The sequence below is a fragment of the Lagenorhynchus albirostris genome, chromosome 3 (assembly GCF_949774975.1).
Source record: "Lagenorhynchus albirostris chromosome 3, mLagAlb1.1, whole genome shotgun sequence".
Classification (NCBI taxonomy): Eukaryota; Metazoa; Chordata; class Mammalia; order Artiodactyla; family Delphinidae; genus Lagenorhynchus; species Lagenorhynchus albirostris.
Window position 1 is genome coordinate 14,343,306 of NC_083097.1, and position 23,663 is coordinate 14,366,968.

Sequence of the window (23,663 nt, forward strand, 5' to 3'; positions counted from 1 at the left end):
CAACGGGAGAGGCCACAACAGTGAGAGGCCCGCGTACCGCAAAAAAAAAAAAAAAAAAAGACAACAAGGACCTACTGTATAGCACAGGGAACTATATTCAATATCTTGTAATAACCTATAATGGAAAAGAATCTGAAAAAGAATAGATATTTATACATATGTATAACTGAATCACTTTGCTATATACCTGAAACTAACACAACATTGTAAATTAACTATACTTCCATTCCAAAAATGGTTAAAATTAAAAAAAATTTTTGGACCTTTGCAGGAGAGATCAATCATAGCAAATATTTTACACACCCATCCAAAAAATTGAAAACCCCAAAAGGAATACAATGTCATAGCTGTTAACAAACACACAGACATACACACAACAGAATTTAATATGGCAGTGGTACCCCAAAAGCCAGGGCTGTATATACTATTTTAGGGATATGCTTTGCCTCTCAACTGGACTGCAAAAAAACTACTTTGTTAAACTTTACTGTATGCCAAAGATTCTACCTTTAAATCAAAAACATATCGATAAGCTAAAACACACAATTAAAATAGAGGGCAATTAACATACTCTTAGGCATAACCACAGGAAACTGCCTTTTCAGCTCCCTCATCCTACAGAGATGGCGACTTCCTATGGTTCAACGGAACCCACCTGTTAATTTGGCTGGAAGCACCGACTGCAACACCAGGGATACCTGACACTTGAGGGGCTACAGGGAGCGAAAATATAATCTGTTTCTCTCCTTTTGAGGAAAAAATGGGTAAAGTTTCCCCCAAATAAGTGCATTAATATAAGACTGTTTCTCTTTACCAAAAAGGAGAAGAAAGATTGAAAAGGGGACAGAATATACTTTTTGGTTTTTTGTTTGTTTTAAATTTATTTATTTTATTTATTTATTTCTGGCTGCGTTGGATCTTCGTTGCTGTGTGCGGGCTTTCTCTAGTTGCGGTGAGCGGGGGCTACTCTTCGCTGCGGTGCACAGGCTTCTCATTGCGGTGGCTTCTCTTGTTGCGGAGCACGGGCTCCAGCCATGCGGGCTTCAGCAGCTGTAGAACACGGGCTTCCGTAGTTGCGGCACGTGGGCTTCAGTAGTTGTGGCACACGGGCCCAGTTGCTCTGTGGCATGTGGGATCTTCCCGGACCAGGGCTCGAACCCGTGTCCCCTCCATTGGCAGGCGGATTCTTAACCACTGCGCCACCAGGGAAGCCCTGCTTTTTTGTTTCTTTGAACAACATAAAAGCAACAGAATTACGTGCAGGCCAGCTGACTACAAAGACTCTGTCCTGTTGTTCAAGAATTCGGCTCTGAGAGTCACAGTATCCTAATGACACCACTTCTCCATCATTAACGTCGTCCCCCCAAACTCCTTCCCTCCATCTTTGTAAGTTTAGCTGTCTCCCTGCTGGTTTCCCCCCGCCTGCCGCCACCATTCACGGGAGCTGCCCTGGGGGGGCCCTACCCGACCTGGGGGGCCATGCCGACTGCTGCTCGCTCACTCCGCATCCGCTCACAGAGAAGGAGCTGGCGGGGGAGACCTCTACGCCGGCACCTGTCTCTGCCAACTGGCTTTGCCAGTGAAGCCAGGAAGGCAGCTTCTGCGGCTGCTGAAAAGGGCTGGCATTCCTGGGCTCTCCGGGGCCAGCGTGCGCAGTCAGCTTCCTCTCAGATGACATTCTCAACTCTGTTAAAAGCTCCAGGCTCCACACTTCCCTTGAGAAGTCAGATCTGACCTGTTCCCACCTCAAGATGAAATCACTCAGTTCTAGTTGTCTGATTCCTTACAATAAGGGGGGTTGCAGGGTAACCTTCGGAGCTCTGAAATGGGAGACATTCTGGGCTGTGCCGCGGTCAATTTTCCAGCACTCAACAGGCTCGCGGGAGATTTCTCTGTGACGCAGGAGTGGACCCGTACGGGATGCGGAGAGGTCAAAAAGCTGCCGCATCCATAGGACATTCAAGGGACACAAAAAGACACCCATCAGTGGGGGCAAAGTGAAGGGTAAAAAAAGCAAAGAAAAGCATCTGGACAGAGCAGAAAGTGTATGAAAAATAACCAAAAATGCAATGAAAAATCACTACACTAACCCATCATCCAGTTCGACAAAACTCGGCCCACAGTATTAATTTTAACAAGCCAAAGTGAAGGTCAAACCCAAAAGGTTAGAGATGGCTTTAAATGGGAGATGTGATTATAAATGATGAGAGTTATGGTTCCTGTGTGGCCTGCGGAATTCTGACCATCTTGGAGGGTGGGGGATGACTTGAAAGAACCAGGCAATCTAAAGGCCTTTTTGTGGATTAATAAAATAAGAATAGCTTTTAAAACCGAGTCTAATTATACTTGGTGCAAATAAGAGAAGGGCAGGGAGGAGGGCATTTACTTGTAGATTGGGATGATTAATTCTCCAGCCAGTAAAATATTTCAGGAGACCCCACAGAGAGACAATGCAAACAGAAAACCCAACAGGATGGTTGCAGAGAGTAAGTGTCTTGATTAAGTTGACTGGGGTAAGTTAAAAACCTACCCCTTAAAATACAATTAGGTAAATTGATATCACTATAAGCTATTTCAGAGCGATCAAATTAGGCTCTTTTCAGGAAGGATAATAAAATAGTTGACTCTCAAAGTAAAAAATCTAATTTAAAACTCATTAGTCAATTCTACAATGTTCCAAAAGGGTGCTTCAGTGATCACCCACATGCCTGGTGAACGTTTTAGAAAAGACAAAAACATTCAGTGCCAACTTCCATCCTACCCTGTTCACCAGAGTCGACCTTTTAGCCAAATATGGACCCTGCAGAGCCACAAAAGCACGGTGCTCTTCTACAACTCTGTCCAAGGCTTCACGTGCAAGAAGACAAGTCATTTCTAACTTGCAGAGCACGTGCTGACCTACCCACGTGCTTCGTGCTCCAGAAGCCACAACTATGCATTTTTTCAAAGTGTGTTAGCATGTCACTCGCACTTTTCTTTTCCCATCGGCAAATACTTCACAGCGAGTATAACATAAGTTATGAGTCAAATGGGAACGTTTTGGTCCCCTGCACTCCTGGGACCAACCTACAGCAGTTTAAATTTTGGTGTGGGATGGAATTTTAGATTAACATAAAACTATCTCCTTGGCGAAAAAAGAATAGCTGAGCAAATGTGCAAAACCCTCAGAGACTGAATGAAGTAAGAAAACGGGCCCTTTAGGGCTCTCACCAAAAAACAACACCGCGTGATCTCCTATCTACCCCCGTCCCCGTGACCTCATTTTAGGATTTTAGTTACTCGTGGCTCCGCTTGGTTTCCGACACGAAACAGGATTTTGAAAACTGCTTTTTAATCCACCTGAGCACTATTTCGCCGCAGTCAGCACAATCCCTGGCCACGCTTGAGGTGAAATGACTGCTGGAATTGGGGGTGGGGTGGGGGGAGGGATGGAATGCACAGAGAGGAAGGGAAAGCTTCTCAGGGCCTAGGGAAAATTTTCCACCGCTGCCTCAAGCTCTTTTCCTTACGTTTGCTTCGTCCGAAACAGTAGCACGGGTGGTCCGCAGGGGATTGAGTACTTCCTGCTCTTCACTGTAGTAACTACGACCCTAAGGCAGTTCTCCGACTCAAACACGGGCCCGCAGCATCCATGCCACCAGGTAGCTGGTGAGAAATGCAGACTCTCAGCCCCCAGCCCAGACCTGCCGATCAGAACCTGCATCCGAAACAAGACCCCCAGGTGACTCCTGTACAGTAAACCAAAGGGAAATTCAACTAATCGTTTGGAAGCTGTTCACAGATTCTGAGCGGTCCTATTTTGGTAACATAAAAATAAAAAAACTAGAACTGTTTATAAAGATACAGAACAATACCCACTTGACAGCTTTTACCCGTTACCATTTGACCTCAAACGCTGATATCTTTTTTCTTCTACTGTGGGAAGATGTACACACTGACATAAAAAGGATGACAATGGCAAATTTTAAGTGTACAGTTCAGTGGCATCAAGCACAGTCACACTGTTGTGCAACCATCACCATGATGCATCTTCAGAACTTTTTCATCTTCCCAAACTAAAACTCTGGACCCATTCAATAACTCCCCATTCTCCGTTTCTGTAGAAACACCAATATCCTAACACCCTTTAACAACATACCAAATTGGGCTGAAATTAGCCCATACTTTGAAAAGTTACCACGGGTTTGATCAGGACAAGGTCATGCTCCACACCTCTGACCCTGATTCCTTCAGAAATCTATATCAGATAAACAGCAGGTGTGTCTGTCCTGGGGACCAGAACCAGGTAATGAACTTCTAACCCTTGGTGGCTACGCCTGTATGTTCCACAGGGAATCTGTAATGTCAAGAGAGGAAGGAGTAGGTCAGAAAAGAGAGAAACAAAAGTCTTCTGGCCACTGCCAGCTCCTGATCCACGTCTTTCCAACCTGCCTCACTTTTGTCACATTTTAAACCCTGTATTTCCTACATGGGTCACCAAGCTAATTACAGTTGTCATACTTGGGAATGACAGAGCGGACAGTGTAAGACCAAGGATTTGATGACCGATTGAAGACTCGAAGTCAAATTTGGGAGTTGTTTCCACGTTTAAGTATATGCTTTTCTGGTTTAGTTCTTTCTAAAGTCACAATCCATAAGTACCGTCAAGAAGAAAGAGAATTGCTGACCTGACCAACCCTTTCCATGCCTCATGGAGGGCTGCCCATTGACCAGCTGGCAATGGTGTCACAGGACACAGACTGCTGACCACACGACACCGACAGTAAGTAGCACTAACAGGCTGCTAGAATTGCTGTGACGCCTCTGCGGAGCAAAGCGAAGTTTGATAGGAACAGAAAGCATCCTCAGAATCTCCAAGACACTCCGTTAAGCAAAATAAGCCAGTAACAGAAAAGGACAAATGCTGTTATGATTCCACTCATATAAGTATCTAAAGGAGTCAAAATCATAGAGACAGAAAGTAGAAAGGTGGTTACCAAGTGCTGGGGGAGGTGAGATGGGGAATTAAGCGTTTGCTAGGTACAGAGTCTCAGTATTACAAGATGAAAAAGTTCTAGAGATCTACTGCCCAACAACGGGAACGGACTTAACACTACTGAACTATACATTTCAACGTGGTTAAGATGGGAATTTTAACGTTATGTGGTTTTTATCACAATTTTTCTTAAGAGGAAAAAAAGGGGAAAAAAGTAAAGTATCTTTGGGATTAAAACATAAGTAGACCTAATTATTGTAATGTAATAAAAATAGTTATGGGGACAAAAACAAACAAACAAACAAAATAATAAGTCGACAAAAAAAGAAAAGAATTCCCCATTAAGTTCTGTCAAGTCAGGTACACGGTTTAAATATTGTTTTCCCTTTTTTATTATCATCTTGAAAAGTATGTACAAGGCCTGAAAGAAACTGAATTCTCATCTGGGGAAAGTGAGATGGCAAGAGGGGAGGAGTGAAGGCAAGACAGAAAAATGCTGGCCGGGTCACTTGGTCCTTAGTTTACAGGTCACATCACACTACCCGAGAACCTGATGGGAAAGAGACCAGACGGGGCATCAGTGACTGGGAGACACTGGATTCCCAGTGGTCTCTTTGCTCCCCTCTCCCTGCACCCACCACCCCCCTCTCTCCATTGCACATCACAGCTATATCTTCATCAACAGACAAATACTGAAGCACCATTCAAGACTCTCGGATGAAAAAGTAACTGAGGAATTGCAAAATAGCCCAGAAACATCACTGCTTATTAATCCAAGAAATGAGGAATGTACCACCAAGAGGATCATCTCTGCTCAAGGTTTTGATAACCAAGTAGCCCATCAGCCGCAAACTATACAACACTGACCTTGAAGATTTTGTTCTCAACACAACTTGCAAACAAAATTCAGCAACTGAGAGTTTGAAATACTGGCATATGATGTCATTTTAGTCCTTTATGTCTTCAATTTTAATATGTGTCTCTGTGGGAGGTACCCATTTCTAAAATTAAAATTCCTTGGGATTAAAGACACACACAACTATATATAAGATAGGTAACCAACAAGGACCTACTGTGTAGCACAGCGAACTCTACTCAATATCTTGTAATAACCTATAATGGAAAAGAATTTGGAAAAAAATTTCTATATAACTGAATCACTGTGCTATACACCTGAAACTAACACAACATTGTAAATTAACTATATTTCAATTTAAAAAATTTTTAATTGGTTTCCTTATAAAATGGAGAAACTGGGCTCCTTTCACCATTGTCCAAATATAAGCAGTGGGCCAGTTTCTGGATTCAGGTATTTGTTTTCAGTGATATGGCTTTTCACTTGTTTTACACTGAAGAATAGGGACCCTGGAGCAGTGGTTCCCACAAACAGAAGGAGCTTCTTCAGTTGCTTCACAAGCTGATGAAGAGGCTCAGGTTAGGTGGTTTGGTGCATCCTGTCCTTACAGGGACCAGGACACTGCTACAGTCTCACTGGCAGGCCAGTACTTCCAACACTAGGAAAGTTGACGAATTTTAAGGGAACGTGGTCATGAAACCAATCGGGAAATATTGATATATTTGAACTTTTTCTCAAATTGCTTGCACCCTATACTTCTGATTCTTCTTGATCCCCAGGAAGGAAACCAGCCAAGTGTGGTGCTCTTCTGTCCAGTACTAGTTAGAACACTTTGATTTCGATTTGGGAGAATTTTTTATTGTGTCGCTCACACACTCGAGGTGTGCATTACACATTCCTTTTGGGATTCTGTTGTATCACTTAGAAAAGATGTTTAAGGTATGAAGGGCGAGGAGAATAAGCACACGTGCCCTTACGTAGGGTCACCCAAGGAAGCAGAACACGGATGTCACGAAGCTGCAGGGACTCTGCTCACCTGACCATAGTCCGTCCGGAAGACAATGACGCCCTCTGCACAGGAATTTACAGTACTTGGAAAATGCTGGCCATTTTCTCTCAGCCAGACCCGTGTTCCCTGTAAACAAAACAAGCAGGATTTAACTATGAGTTTGGATTGCATTTTGTGGCAAAACACCACTCTTAAAATTACTATGACTACTACATTCCTTAAAAATCACCTTTTGAAAAGCAAACATCTTTCTCAAATAAGCAAGGAATGAATCTTCAAAGAAAGCATCACCCACAGCCTTACACGTGTACAAGTGTGACTGAGACAGAGTCCCACCAGACAGAGAAAGGACAGAGAAAATAGTACTAAAATGCAACTGAGGGACTTCCCTGGTGGCGCAGTAGTTAAGAATCCACCTGCCAATGCAGGGGACACGGGTTCGAGCCCTGGTCCGGGAAGATCCCACATGCCACGGAGCAACTGAGCCCGTGTGCCACAACTACTGAGCCTGCGTGCCTAGAGTCTGTGCTCCGCAACAACAGAAGCTACCGCAATGAGAAGCCCGTGCACTGCAACGAAAAGTAGCCCCCGCTCGCCGCAAACAGAGGAAGCCCGCGTGCAGCAATGAAGACCCAACACAGCCAAAACCAAAAAATTAATTAATTAAAATGCAATTGATTTATATGGATTATATCTTCACATACACGCTTTAAGGCAAGCACCATTATCGTCCCATTTTACAGATGGAGAAGTGGAGGCCTAGAGGTAAAGAAACTTGCCCAGCATCACACATCCAGAAACCACAAGTTTAACCAGGTCACCACACTGCTTCACCCCAAGTCAAGAACTCTTTGGGACCTTCCGGCTCCATCTTCCCGGGTCCAAGCCCCATGCACTTGCCCACTTGGAGGGCATCAGGACACTCCACTGACTTCCTACTTGGACCAAATCCACGTGTCAACTAGACTCTCCAAGAGAGGGATTATTTTTTAGTAAATATCACAACCCAATCCACTGGTGTGAATTTTGGTAGGATTCCACCAGACACCAAATGCACCGCAAAGTTTGCGATGATATCCCAACAGATAACAACTTCCAGATCCTACTGTTTTAACCTGGGCCACAATTTTTTGGCATTGATTTCATTTCCCTTTTTTATTTCTCCACTGGGCAAATAAAATGACAACCATAATACTTAGCTTTTCAATGCTGAATTTCCTCTTTCTTTGATTTCACAACATGAAAACTGTTTGTTTTCAAGGACAAGTGATAAAAAAAGTTTGAAGAAATTATTGGGTGTTCACTGATCAAATTATAAAGAGTTATCTTTATGGGAATTCTTGTACATGGTGATGGGAATGTAAATTGGTGCAGCCACTATGCAAACAGTACGGAGGTTCCTTAAAAAACTAAAAGTTGAACTACCACATGATCCAGCAATTCCACTCCTGGGTACATATCCAGAAAAAACAAAAACATTAGTTCCAAAAGAAACAGTTACCCCAGTGTTCACAGCAGCACTGTTTACAACAGCCAGACAGGGAAGCAACCCAAGTGCCCATCAACAGACAACTGGATAAAGAAGATGTGTGTATGTGTGTGTGTGTGTATGTGAAAATTACTCAGCCATAAACAATAATGAAATACTGCCATTTGCAGCAATGTGGATGGACCTAGATAAATTATGCTTAGTGAAGTAAGACAGAGAAAGACAAATACTGTATGATATCACTTATATGTGGAATCTAAAAATATAACACAAATGAATGTATATGCAAAACAGCAACAGACTCACAGATACAGAAAACAAACTAGTGGTTACCAAAGGGAGGGAAGAGGGACAAATTAGGGGTATGGGATTAACAAATACAAACTATTATACATAAAATAGATAAGCAACAAGGATATACTCTATATAGCACAGGGAATCATATCCATTATCTTACATAATATCCATTAACCTATAATGGAATATAATCTGCAAAACTATTAAATCACTATGCTATACACCTGCAACTAACACAATATTCTAAATCAACTATACTTCAATAAACAAATACTTATTTTTAAAAGAGAATTACCTTTATGACTTATGTATACCCAATGTGCTGAAATCGCTTTAGTATCTCATTATGTTATTTCTACTCTGCTCAACAATTTCATCAACTCCAACAAAAATGAAAGAGTGGAAATTTAATACCAAAATTATCACTTGAAATAGCACATAAACTTCTTTTCTAGAACTTTCAACCTCATTTCATTGATCTGCTTAATTTCTGGTTTTTTTTTTTTTTTTTTTTTTTTTTTGCTGTACGCGGGCCTCTCACTGCTGTGGCCTCTCCCATTGCAGAGCACAGGCTCAGGACGCGCAGGCTCAGCGGCCATGGCTCACGGGCCCAGCCGCTCCGCAGCATGTGGGATCCTCCCGGACCGGGGCACGAACCCGTGTCCCCTGCATCGGCAGGCGGACTCCCAACCACTGCGCCACCAGGGAAGCCCTAATTTCTGTTTTGATTTGAAATGTTAAGTGAAATATTAAAAATATATTGGTTATACATTCAACTTCTAGTTTAAGGGACTACTGTCACTCTCAACACAGAGAGATGGCAGGGGGAAAGCAATATAAAAGTAAACTAAGTATACTCATCACTTTATGCTACTTTAAGTTGTGTTACTAATAGTATAAATAGTAGCTTCCAGTAATGGAGTGCCCATGAGGTGTCACAGTCACATGCTAAGAGCCTCAATAATACTAATACTAACCTAATCTTTGGTAAGAAAGGAATCCCTGCCCCGAAACTGAAGTTCAGAGCTTAAGTCCTTACCTAATGTCACACAGCTGGTGACCAAGCCAGGTCTCAAATCTTTCCAATTCCTAATTCCATGCTCTTTCCACACATCACACTGTCTCCTTAAAGTAATTCAGAAATCAATAAAATGCGCTAATAGGTCAGTCAACAACTAACACACAAAGGTCCCTTTAAGTGTTCACACACAACTCCTTCTAAAAGGGAAAATTTAATATATAAAAATCCAACTTACAAGTTACTCCCTCAGTGCCGATGTTGATCCTGCTTAAAATACACCAGCCAGGACCGAAAACGTTTGTTGTCAGCACTGTGACCCAGGATCCCTCGTAAGTCACCCTTGAGTTCAATGAAAGCATTTGGGGTCAGCAAGCTAGACCTTGGGGCTCTGGAAGGAGGGGGACCCAGAGGCAGGGCCACATGTGCATGAGGTTCCACAAGCGTTTCCGCCAAGATCAAGGTGGCCGGAGCCCAAGGTTAAAACGGCACCGGCTCCTGTTTCCCTTACGAGTTCTGTGACTCTCCCAGCATCCCCGCTACAACCCTATACAAGGACCTCCACATGGGTATCCCCTTTCTCTTTATTGTGGGAATTTTAAGTTGTTAACTCCAAACTTCTTCAACCCTCCCTCCGTAGAGGGGTTGAAATTCTCCATGATAAAGATGGAAAAGAGCATCAAAAATGAGTATGAAGTGTTTCTCTATAAACCCTGAACTGTCTTATTTAAAGAACACACGTAACACCAACACGGCCGAGTTGCCATGCCTGCACAGGTCAGTCACAGACCTCCGATTCCCACTTTGGGCTAAGACACAGGTAACGTCCAGAAAGAAGGACACGACTGTTTGTCAGTCCCGATTTCTTTATTAGCAAACAGCTCCTTTCCAAAAAGGACGTTTACTACAGGCATCTATCTCTAAGACTGCTCTCTTTCAAATATCATTCTACACCAAAACTGCAGTATTTGTAATGTTCTAGAAAGAGACTTCCAAGTGCCTGAACTACTTTTTCATTCTTTTTAAAATTCACATGTCAGAGACTGCAACACTGAAAGCTTTCAAATACCTCCGTGTACACTCATACACACACACACACACTCACTTAAATGGGAATTTTCAAACTCATAAGGTAAAAACTTTTACTCACTAGGTAAAACCATAAAATAATTCACAGTGGACCTCCAACCCAGAATCCTGAATCCAAAGCTTTGTTTGCTATGACCATCATCTGCTTTGCTTTGATCAAAAAGGATTTCATGCCCCTGTTGACCAAGTATCAAAACTGTCTATTTAGTATGAATAAACAGTATGTTATGAAACATTACTGAATTAATATAAACTGTCACCAGAATTAATAGAAATCTCCCAACTCCCAGGGGGTACACTGCATGCAGTTTCTTTTACTTGAGTTTTCTTGTTCTTTTCACCTTCTCATTTGAAAGTGTGACCAAGCCCTTGTTGACACAGTCCTTCCTACATGAACAAACACACAGCTCAACCTCCTTAGTCCAAAGGTCTTTCTCGAGAGGTGTGAAGAGCTGCTAATAAACAAGTTTTACAAAATCCAGCCCAGATTTCAAATCTACAGCCCCACGGGCCAGTTTTCCTAAACCTACAGCGGTATCTTCCCCAGATAGGAAGGGAAATGCATTCGAAACACTCCCTTTGTTCTTTGAAAAAGTTTAAACAGGCAATTTTCATAGAATCAGAATTGCAAAGTAAAACTGGTGAAATGGATATTTTTACATAGATTGTCCTGGGTGGTTTCTCTCATCCCCCAAACTTTCTGCTTCCATTCCATTAGAATAGAACACATATGCCCAGGTCCAGGAAAGAGGCCACCCACAAGCATCTGAATACGAAATCACAGAAAGACATTTACCAGACCATCCAAGTTTGAGTGGGGAAGAAAAATGTGCCCACCATATGCAAACCATTATATTCTCTCACTGTTAAATAAGACTGATAATTTAATGTACAATGCAGGCATATGGAGAAAGCTCCTAGCCAATGGAGAAAACTCACAATTGGAGCAAAGATATGCCTTTAAAAGTAGGTGGAACAAGTTTGATCATAAAATAGATGTTTTATTAAAACTTGGGACGTTTTCATCTTAATCTGAGACAGATATGTGTTAAATTCAACTTCTGAAAACTTTTTCTGCACATAATCAGCAGTAATAGTTTTACAAGACAAAGCACTTGCACAGAAAATTCCCATCTCTTTGATCTTTAGAGCAATCCTATAAGGCGGCGAGTAATACCATCCCTTCAAAAATAAGGTTTCCATTGCCAACAAATCATTTCCTGGCTCTAATAAAAAAAAGACTGACCATACCAAGTGCTGGTGACAATGTGGAGAAACTGGCAGTGATATAAAATGTTATATCCACCTTGGAAAACGGTTTGATGGTTTCTTAAAAATCAAAACATAATCTCACCGTATGTCCCAAGAATTCAACTCCCAGATATCTACCTTCTGAAAAAAAAAAAAAAAAATTCTAAAAAGCCTTGTAAGCAAACATTCGTAGCGGCATTATTCATAATAGCCATATACTAGAAATCACTTGTCGGCAGAAAAACAATGCACAACCTAAAAGTTGCGAGTTACGTTTTATTCGAGGACCTTATGGAGGACTACAGCCTGGGAGCCAGCCTCCTGGACAGTTCCGAGTTAACAGTTGCAAACAGGTAAGGGAGGAGCCAGGATATATAGGGTTTGTGCTGGGGAAAAAAAAAAAAAAGTGGTCAGACATCAAAAGATGACTGCTAAGCACAAAACCCAACATCTCAAGTTCATGATTGTAGTGTTTTTCTATGTGTGGGAAGATGCAAGAGTCTGGGCTCCTTGAAATTATTCCTTAGATATGCATCTTAACTATCTAGGGTCAAGATCCTATTTTTCTCCATCCTGAATTCCCCTCAGGGGGCACCGTTGGGGGCGACTGCCGTGGCTGATGGTGGGGATGTTCACTTTTTTACGGGAATGGCGGGCAACATTTTTTTGTCCGCACACTCCGATGTCCATCAACTGGTTCAGAAACAAAATGCGATAAATCTACACAAGGCTTAGTAATAAGAAACAAATCACAGAATCACCAACAAGGATGAATCTCAAAAACATTATGCTAAGTGAAAGAAGCTACACACAAAAAAGTAGAGAAGGGGCAAATCCATCAATGCAGAAACTAGATGAAGAGATGCCCAGAGCTAGGTGTCGGGGAGGGCATGCTGCCTGCACATGGAAAAAGGAACTCTGGGGGGGTCGATGGAACTCCTCTAAAACTGGACTGTGCTGATGCTGTACAACTGTATAAATGCACTAAAATCCACTCAACCGTGAATCTACAATGGGTGGATTTTATTGTATGTAATTATACCTTGGTCATTGCAAATCATTTAAAAAGATTGTCTCCCAGCCTATGTACTTCTCAATGGTACATGAACATTCTTAACCGCTCCATAATGGGAAAAACCCAATCATGTCTCTATAACTGAGCAACTGCAGTATCAAGAAACACACACACACAGCCATGATGACTGCATGGAAGAGCTGTGTTAAAACTCTGAAGATGGGTGTTGGGTTCATTAAGTTCTCCGCTCTTCATTAGGTAGACAAGGGGGCCTCGGAGACTACAAGGCTACAAGGAGACATGTCCGAACTCATCTCCAGGTGAGGCTGTGGTAGAGGGCGTCCCTGTCTCAATCACTGGCCCCCCTCCCTGGAAGATTATCATAAATCCCCGGCCAACGGTGTGTGACTCCAGTACCTCCTTGGGCAAGAAGTTGTACCTATCTCCTCCCTGCTACCACGGAAACATGACGTAGCTCTGCAAAGCCTAAAATATTTACCTTCTGGCCCTTTACGCAGAAAGTTTACTGATCCTCATTTAAGAAGATTAAACTTCTACCATAGATTTCAACTGACTGTTGCCCCATTTTTAAAAAAGTTTTTTTCTTTTAAGCTATTACATTTCTCTTCTGATTTTAAGAATGATTCTCTTCCCTGAACTTTGAAAAAAATGAGTTTAAAAATAAGGTAGGAAAACAACCCTAAAAAGAGATAATGATGATGGACTTTAAATACCATGCTGTGTGGCATGTTCTAATTACAGATTCACAGAAAAGAGAACATTCTTCAGCCAAACACACAACTCAGTCTTAGACCCAGAACGGGGCACTGCACTTATTTTTCTCCCACAACTGCTTACTTGGCCCACATGGAGTACCACGGTTCAGGAGTCTAACAACCTACACCATAAAGTAACAAACTGTTCCTGAAATGAGATCTGCTCTTTTTTTTTTTTAAAGACAAAGAGGTCAAATAGATTTGTAATGGAAAGATTAATATGGTTATTTAAATCTGCAGTAAGTTAATCAGGCAAAAGAAAGTTCTCCTCTTTTGCCGGCAATGACTTAGTAAAGAAGTAACCTGGCTTAGAAGATGTCTAATGTAACAGGCTGGGACATGGGGGTCCCTGCTCTTGAAGATACTGAATTCCAGAAACGAGATGTGGGTAAAATGTGTTAGTACAAGGATTTAAACAGTATTTTAAAAACTGAGGTGTAACTGACATGTAACATACTAGTTCCAGGTGTACAACATAATGATTTGATATCTGTATATACTGAGAAGTGATCAACACAGTAAATCTAGTCAACATCCATCACCGCACATAGTTAATTCTTTTTTTCTTATGAGAACTTTTTCTTTTGTCGGTACGCGGGCCTCTCCCTGTTGTGGCCTCTCCTGTTGCGGAGTACAGGCTCCGGAAGCGCAGGCTCAGCGACCATGGCTCACGGGCCCAGCCGCTCGGCGGCATGTGGGATCTTCCCGGACCGGGGCACGAACCCGTGTCCCCTGCATCGGCAGGCGGACTCTCAACCACTGCGCCACCAGGGAAGCCCTATGAGAACTTTTAAGATCTACTCTCTTTGCTAAGAGAGTAGCAAATATACCATATGGTATTATTAACCCTAGTCACCATGCTGTCCATTAGGTCCCCAGGATTTATTTTATATCTGTAAGTTTGTACCATTTGACCCCCCTCACCCAATTCCCCCACCCCCTACGTCTGGCAACCACTAATCTGTTCCATCTATGAGTTCGGGGGGGGGTTGTGGGGGAAATGTTCCCACGTAAGTGAGATCTCTCCTCTTTTATAGTCATTTTTGTTGTTGTTGGAAGTAGGAACACCTTTTCATCAACTGAACAGATGCTATTTTTTTCCAATCCTTATCACTCAAATCCACCTCAAAGGACACAGGGCATTTATAACATACAGAGTCCTAACACAGGTTCTTCCACCACATCACTACTGACATTTTGGGTGAGGTAGTTTTTTGCTGAGCAGAGCTGACTGTCCTAGTTGGGAACCACTGGTCTAGAGTAACAGAAAGTTCTAGAGCCACAGCCAAATTAAAGGAGTTTTCAAACCCATTAACTGAAAGCAGACTCCACTGTCTCAATTCTAGGAATTTCCACAACCTCCCAAAGTAGGATCAGCCCAGACACGGTCTACCTGGGGCAGATCTAATTTCCGGTGACCTTGGCTGGGTGCTTACACAGGGAAGGGAGGGGCCTGTACAATGTGATTCAAAACATCTGACGAGCAGAAGGAAGGAGGTCTCCGAGGCAGACAGCTGGACGGCAGTACTAGGGGGACTCTCTCCTTTTTCTCCTCTCTTTCCACTGTGCTGTTTTGGGTTTTTTTAAATGTACTTTTCATGTTTAGAACTCACAATGTTTTTATGCAGACAGCTGGAACTGCAGAGACGAAACCTCTCCAAACCCTGTGCTCTTTCACCTCAGGGGAGATTTCAACCCCAAGTCCTTGCAAAACCTCAATGCACAACTTGTCAGAATGTTTGGAAACGGTGCAGGTGAGAACAAAGTGAAGCATCATCACGCGTACAGAGTGAGGATGAAAAATACAGCGTGAACACGAGCAGTGGGGACAAAGGAGCATTGCTGGCTGGAGACAAGCTTAGAAATGAAAGGAAAAGGTGGAGCCCAAGGCATCTCCCCTGCAGAGACAGCCACCCCTCGAGAGGGGACCTGGAAAAAGTGAAGCAGCTGGGCAGCCACCGTCCCCAGCATCCCTACTGCCGCGGGTGGTCTGTGCATTCCTCGCCACGCAGCAGGCAGAGCATGGGGCCGCCGAGGCTGAGTGATCCCCTGACTCACTTCCTCCTCGTGACTGTGAGGCTTCAGACCTGAGGCTGGCACTCCTTTCTGCACAACTGTCTCAGATGCCAAAGAGCCCTGGACTGCTTGGCGCCCAGTGGAACTTGGGCGGTTTCAGGCTCAGTGCTCAAAGGATGCAGAATTCAGGTAGTGCGGGCCCAGCACCAACTGCTGAGGAGGGAAAAGTAATGACAGGAGGCTGTGAGCACACAGCCCGGAATGTCAGAAGCATGTGGCGTAAGGATCCCAAGTTTGTACCATTTCACTGTGGTTATGGAACAGCGATGGTGTTTGTTTTCTACAATAGGCAACGCCAAGAACAACTGTTCTACACCCATCAGAGCTGATGCCACCATGAAATTCCAGGGGAAAATGTATTGCTGACACTCATCTTCAGAACTCATAGACATAACCCCTCCCACACAAACACTCCCAAAGACTGTGTGAGAAGTGTGGCGTTAACTCCCCAGACTGGCCTAGGGAAGTCTTTAAAGGCACCGCTTTTTTTATATATATATAAGGAATATATTCCAGCTCTCTGTAGCTGAAATGCGCTTGTAGCTGTCAGCTGCGTCATCATCAGGGGCAACATCATTTCTTGGGCCTGCCTATGGGCCTAAAGATCATTTATAGCACTATTCCCAGAGGAAGATGTGTCATGTCCCAAACACCTAACCATCAACACATAAAAAACAGTATGGTTGTAAACTGAGACTGCCTACATTCAATACTATAAAGTTCACAATCTGTCCCGTGCCCCTGGAGAGTTCCCAGTGAGAAGGATCGTGTGGCATCCATATTCTTTCCCGCTGTCCGCCCGTAAGGTCAAACTCTGTCACCACTATGAGCTGTAGCTTCCATGCAGAAAATAACATGAAGAGTACATGAGCAGTAGGAGATGGAAAGGCAGAAAAAAGAAGAAAGAAAACAGTAAAAGATTTTGCCAACAATAAACTAATCTTTGTTCGTTGTTGCCCAGGTGAAGATACAAAGACACATTGGTATCCCCCGCTCCCAATCAAAACAAAAACAAATTATGCTAACGGGCAAGACACCTTATTTATGAACTTGTAATTCTTTAAAGAGTTTATTCGGACTTCCCTGGAGGCGCAGTGGTTAAGAATCCACCTGCCAATGCAGGGGACATGGGTTTGAGCCCTGGTCCGGGAAGATCCCACATGCCGCGGAGCAACTAAGCCCGTGAGCCACAACTACTGAGCCTGCGCTCTAGAGCCCGCGAGCCACAACTGCTGAAGCCCGCGCGCCCAGAGCCCGTGCTCCGCAACAAGAGAAGCCACCGCAATGAGAAGCCCGTGCGCCACAGCGAAGAGTAGCCCCCCCCTCAGCACAACTAGAGAAAGCCCGCGTGCAGTGACGAAGACCCAAGGCAGCCAAAAATAAATAAATAAAAACAAATAAATAAATAAATTTTAAAAGAAAGTTTATTCCCCTGATTATGGGGTTCCAACTTGCCAACTGATTCCATCCCGGCTTTATATTCTAATTTTCTCTACCTTCCTCACAACTCCTCCAAACAGCTTTTCAGTTTTTCTTTCAAACTACAGTGACTAGAAATAATCCCAGAAACAATTTGACACTGAAAGAAACGAGACATCTCCAAGCCGCTGAGACAATCTCAGACAGTGTAGGAATGTGACAATCCAAGGAACAAAAAACCAAATTATTCCATCTCTTAGTTAACCAATCATCACACAGCCAACACACATGTGTTTAAAAGAAAACAGAAAATGGACCCAAAGAATGAGCCAACACACCTAAAATCTATTCAATCTATAAGTCACTTCACCCATAAATCCATCCACCCACCCACCCGGCCAGCTTTCCGCAAGCATCTTTTGAGCCTCCTACTACATACGTACCAGGCACTCTGAAAAGATTCACCAGTATATAAAACCGTTCCTGCTCTAAACCATTTATATGTTAGGGTAAAGCTATGCCTGTTCTAATACTCTCTTCCTATATAGTCTTTCTTCTGAAGAAAGGAATTAGGTAACAGGAAGAGCAGAAGAATAAGAGAAGGAAGAGAAGGAGGTAAATGGGAATGGGCCTTGCAGACTTTATAAAATGAAGACAACTGTTCTAAGAACTCTCAAAAACTACTGGAAATCCTCTCTAAGGGACACAAAACAAAAGGCTTCAGAACTGCGTTCCATTCTTCCTTTTAGTGGAAACAGTAGGAGATACAGAACAGAAGGGACAATAAAAGAACATCACAAGATGTTTTCACTCCTCGTGGAACGTAATACCAGACGTCCTCTACCTCTTATTTCCTAGAGTTCTGTCCTTTTCTATTCTTGACAAGAATACTTTTCTTTCAAACACACACACACACACAGACACACAAAAAACCTGGTAAGATAATCTTAATGAAATCCTGGCTGTGTTCTGGCTACCATCTGTTTTTAGAAAAAAACACACAAACTTACTCAGGAGTTTGTCGTTACTTCATAAAACGAATGACCCAAGAACACAGTAGGAAGTAAATAAACTTGAAACGGCTATTTCTCATTTCAGCTGCGTACATGCTCCTTAATTCCTTTGCAGGATTTTATTGAATTCAAAAACATTTAATCTTTTTCATAAAATCCTACTTCCTGAATTGAGAGTTGCACAAGAAATCATCCAGCCCCAAAGTGACAGGTAACATGTTGGTGAGAACATGAAAAAACTAGAACCCTCAGACCCTGCTGGTGAGAACATGAAAAAACTAGAACCCTCAGACCCTGCTGGTGAGAATGTAAAATAGTGCAGCTGCCCTGGGAAACGGTCTGGCAGGTCCTCAAAAAGTTAAACATAGTCACTATACGACCCAGGAATTCCACTCCCAGCTATATACATGAGAAATGAAAACATATGGCCACACGAAAACCTGCACATACATGTTCCCAGCAGCCTTATTCACAACAGCTCAAACAGGGAAACAAACAAACTGAGGGACAGACTTTTTAAAAAATGTGGTATATTCGGAGAACGGAGTATTATTCAGCGATAAAAAAGGAAGAAGAACTGATACGTGTTACAGTATGGATGAGCCTTGAAAACATTACACTGGCTGAAAGCAGCCAGTCACCAAGGACCACGTATTGTAGGATTCCATGTACATGAAATGTCTAGAAGGTAAAGCCAAAGAGACAGAAAGCAGATTGCTGGCAGCCTAGGGCAGGTGTAGGCAGGGACTGGGAACAGGGCGTGACTGCTAATAGGTGTGCGGTTCCCTTTATGGAGTGACGAAAACGTTCTGGAGTTAGACAGTGGTGATGGCTGCACAGCTATTAGTATATATGAGCGTTCGTATATGAGGATATTACACCAGTAGTATACTTAGTGAATACACTAAAAACCACTGAACTGGACACTTTAAAAGGCTCGCTTCTATATGTGAATTATCTCACAAATGAAAAAGAGGAGAGGGGGAGAGAGACAAACAGCTACAAGAAAATCAGGCTCACACCTGACTTCATTCACTCCCTGGATCCAGTTATCCCAAAGGCCATCTTCATCCCTGACCTCCCTCATTACGCAGGTCCAAGAAATTCCTCTTTCCAGTTTACACTGGTTTTTACTGAGGCTCCATCATTTACAAGCAAAGGAATACCAGCTATTATTTTTGCAGCAAATATCATGACTTTCAGAAGACATCTAGAATGCAATTCACTCACCCATGTCAACGACCATAAATTTTATATGCTTTCCCTAGAACGTCAAAACGAGTTATTTCAGTGCTTTGACGACGTGATGTATGTTATATTAGGATTTTATCACCTGTATTATAGGAGGCAGTGGTGGGTTTGTTTCACTAGCCAGTGAATTCCCAGCACCTAGAACAGGGCCAGACACACTGGATGAGGGATAAGTATTCATTCACTCTGAATCCCAAATCCTATCTCAGAGCTCCGTGCGCTGCCCAGGGAACACATGGTGGCATCTGCAGGAACCGTGCTGCTCACAGAGAGATGCAGCGTCACTCAAGATGTCAGTAAGAGGCCACAGAAACCGCATTGGATGCTTCCCCAGAAGGTGTGGACTCAAATCCAGCTCTACTACCTGTAGCTCAGGACAGCTGTAAATTATTTGAGACTTCTCCATGCAAACTGAGGAGTCATCTAACTTGTCTGTTGTACAAGCACAAGATCACACGAGACAGCTTACCAAAGTGCTCCAAAGGCACAGGGCCCTCGACACAGCGTGGCAGTATCTATATTTGGGGTCTTGCTGCCAGCACCTCCCAGGTCACACCCAGGAGGGCTTTCAGCCATCGTATGGTTTTCATTTTGCTTTCCTCTGAATGCCAAGCTACAGAACCTAAAAACACACAGGCCTAGTTTAAATAACCACGGGAACTGACCTCTCCTCCCAACCACCAAAACTACAACTTCAGTTGCTTTCCAGCTACGAAGCACTTAAAAATAACTTGCAAAGACAGGCTACACCCATCAGGAAGGTGATGGGGGTGCTGAGGGTGGTGGAAACAGTCTAAGTGACCGAAGTGCCTGTGTTTGTTCCATTTGATATCTACCATGATTTTATCTAAATAAAATTATTTCTCTCCTGTGCCAAAACCCATTCCATCTCTTCTTGGGTTCCAGAGAGATCTGGGTAGAGAAAGACACTCTCTTAAAAAGGCAGCATATCCAACAGCCCAGTGGCAATGCCAGGTTATGCCTCCATCACTAACTTGGGCTGAAATCTGAGACCCTTCTCCAAGGACACAGGCCTCTCCGTTGGAGGGCAGGTACAAGACATGGAGGAGGACACACAGGCACCTGGCACACGACAGGCCAGAGAAGCGGCAGAAGGCAGCGGGGTTTGTGGTGGTTTTGCCGTTGTTAAGTCAACCTTTTATTTTCTGAAGAGCTCCAGATTTTACAGAGAAGTTGCAAAGCTAATACAGACAGTCCCCACACACCTTCACTTGGGTTTCCCCAACTGTTAACATTCATCACAGCTAAGGAGCCAACACAGGTGCATTACTATGAATGCAACCCAACACTTCATGTGGATTTCACACCAGTGTTTCCCTGACGTCCTTTTCCTGTCCCAGGATTCCATCCAGCACATTCTACTTAATCCTCATGCCTCCTCAGGGCTTCTCTGCTCTGTGACAGTGTTTAAAGGCTTTGGCAGTTTTGAGGAATACAGGTCAGGTATTCCGTAGAATGTCCCTCCATCAGGGACTGTCTTAGGTTACCATGGAGTGTAGTGGTTTCCAATGATGGTTCAAATCCAGGAGTCAAACTGCCTGAATAGGAATCCTGGCTTTACTGCCTCTTAGCCACGTGGCCTGGGACAAATTAACCTCCACAGCCCTCGGTTTCCTCATCTTCAGAAGAGCAGAAATAAACCCTCCCTCCCTCCAGGGTACTGTGGAGATTAAACAGGCTATAACTCTGAGAACAAAGGTGAGGGGATAGTCAGGAATTCTCCACGGGGAGACACGGTCACCGACTGACTGAACACAGATGCTGGGCCACAGCAATCCCACTACTGGGCATATACCCTGAGAAAACCATAATTCAAAAAGAGTCATGTACCAAAATGTTCATTGCAACTCTATTTACAATAGTCAGGACACGGAAGCAACCTAAGTGTCCGTCATCGGATGAATGGATAAAGAAGATGTGGCACATATATACAATGGAATATTACTCAGCCATAAAAAGAAACGAAATTGAGTTATTTGTAGTGAGGTGGATGGACCTAGAGACTGTCATACAGAGTGAAGTAAGTCAGAAAGAGAAAGACAAATGCCATATGCTAACACATATATATGGAATTTAAGAAAAGAAAATGTCATGAAGAACCTAGTGGTAAGACAGGAATAAAGACACAGACCTACTAGAGAATGGACTTGAGGATATGGGGAGAGGGAAGGGCAAACTGTGACAAAGCGAGAGAGAGGCATGGACATATATACACTACCAAACGTAAAATAGATAGCTAGTGGGAAGCAGCCGCATAGCACAGGGAGATCAGTTGGGTGCTTTGTGACCGCCTGGAGGGGTGGGATAGGGAGGGTGGGAGGGAGGGAGACGCAAGAGGGAAGAGATATGGGAACATATGTATATGTATAACTGATTCACTTTGTTATAAAGCAGAAACTAACACACCACTGTAAAGCAATTATACTCCAATAAAGATGTCAAAAAAAAAAAAAAAAAAGATGCTGGGCCGGAGACACAGGACAAAGATTCGTAACAGGCAAACCTGACTTCCAGAAACCTGTGGTCCAGACCTGACGCCACGGGGCTCATCTGGGGACACACTCAGAGCACCCGTGTGTGAGGCGCTGGCGAAGGAACCAGGCCTCACGGGAGCGGGATTCTGAAGGATGAACAGGACCCCCCGCCACGGGCCAGTGGGAGTCTCAAGGTAAAAGGCCCAATTTCCTGCCAATTAGCTGAGGACTGGTGACGAAGATACACTGTCAACTGGCCTACCTGCTCTGTAAACCATCTGTAAACTATGAACAGCCCCACACACCGAAAAACGAAGGCATTCACCTTCCTCCAGTCCGAGAAAGAAAAGTCTCAAACTCTAACCGACCAGGCTCTAGAGACCACTGAAGCCTCCCCACTAAAATGGGGGCCAAATTACATTGTTTTCCAATGCAGTAGACTTTTTTCCAACTATATTTGTTGGAAACAAACACAAAAATACCCCCAGCAGCCAAGTCTTTGAGGTATCAACTTTTAATTCCACCTCAGTCCATAAGACTCGAGTCACTCAAAGCTTGGAAATTCTCAAGATCTCCTCGAGTAGAACTGATAGGTGGGCAGAAGCAGGGGCCAGGGCTGTAGTTAAGACCCTACTGCGGGGGACAAGAATAAGCCAAGCCTGGGGGCAGGGGAATGGGTGAAGTCTGGAGCCTGCAAACAAATCGGCCCAGGGCCACTGGGGCGGGTAACTCGAAGCTCTGAGTCCTGACGCTAAGGGAGGTTCCTCCCGGACCCCTGGATGCCAGGCCCCACCAGCACCAAAGCGGCCCTGGCCCAATGCGAAGACCCTGTGGCCCCCTTTCTCGTTCCCGGGAAACCTCTCACTACCAGCAGGCCAGCGGTGAGAACAAGGTTCAGTCCAGCCAAGAGCTGCTTGCGCAGCGAGGGGCGAAAGGGAATTTCCTAGGAGTGGAGTCCGGCAGCCCTGTCTTCCTCCGTCCCGCCCGACTCCGTCCTCCCCAGATCACTCTAGCCACACCTGTGGCCTCACCACACACACACACACCAACGGCCCCGCTCAGTAAAAAGCCCGATTCATGGCTGGCAGCGAGAGGGCTTGCGTGCAACGCAAACCCACCAGGGTGAACCCCTGACACAGAGGGGCCCCTCCTGTGGAGCAGGGTGGACACGGGATGGGGGTAGGCGGGGCCCGGCAACAGCTCCACGGAGGCAGGACTCTGCCCCTAAGGCCAGCTTCAGGTCACTGCCCAAATCCCGGCCTCTCCTCCCGCCATCCTCCTCCTGGCTTCACAACATTCTGCAAGACGGAGTCCTCCTCTACTTCACGGCAGGAGCGCAACTACAGGAGAGGGAGCTCGGGACTCAGACGTCAGGCCGAGCAAATATCCAATAAGCTATCACGGGACAGAAAGGGTTCAGAAGGGAGGCTCTCGTCCCCTGACCTTACAGCAGAACCAAATGCCCATGGGAGCTTGCACAGCACCCAGGGACTAACTCCAGATGGGCAGAGCTGGAAGGGTGGGACCGTACCCTGACTCTGGGCCCAGGCCTTCCGCGGGGGGTGGACCCAAACAAACGAGGGCTCCTTCCTCCCCCCATCGCAAGTTCACCAATTCAGACATCCTCACACCTC

General features: G+C 44.2%; 1 protein-coding gene across 2 annotated transcripts in view; it reads right to left on the reverse strand.

Moving 5' to 3' along the window:
• Window positions 1-23,663, reverse strand: part of MYO10 (myosin X) — a 227,312-nt gene that overhangs the window by 170,910 nt on the left and 32,739 nt on the right. For both annotated transcript variants that reach the window (XM_060146899.1, XM_060146901.1), the window contains exon 2: window positions 6,868-6,966. In XM_060146899.1, coding sequence (XP_060002882.1) covers window positions 6,868-6,966 — 99 coding nt within the window. The remainder of the gene's footprint in view (window positions 1-6,867; window positions 6,967-23,663) is intronic.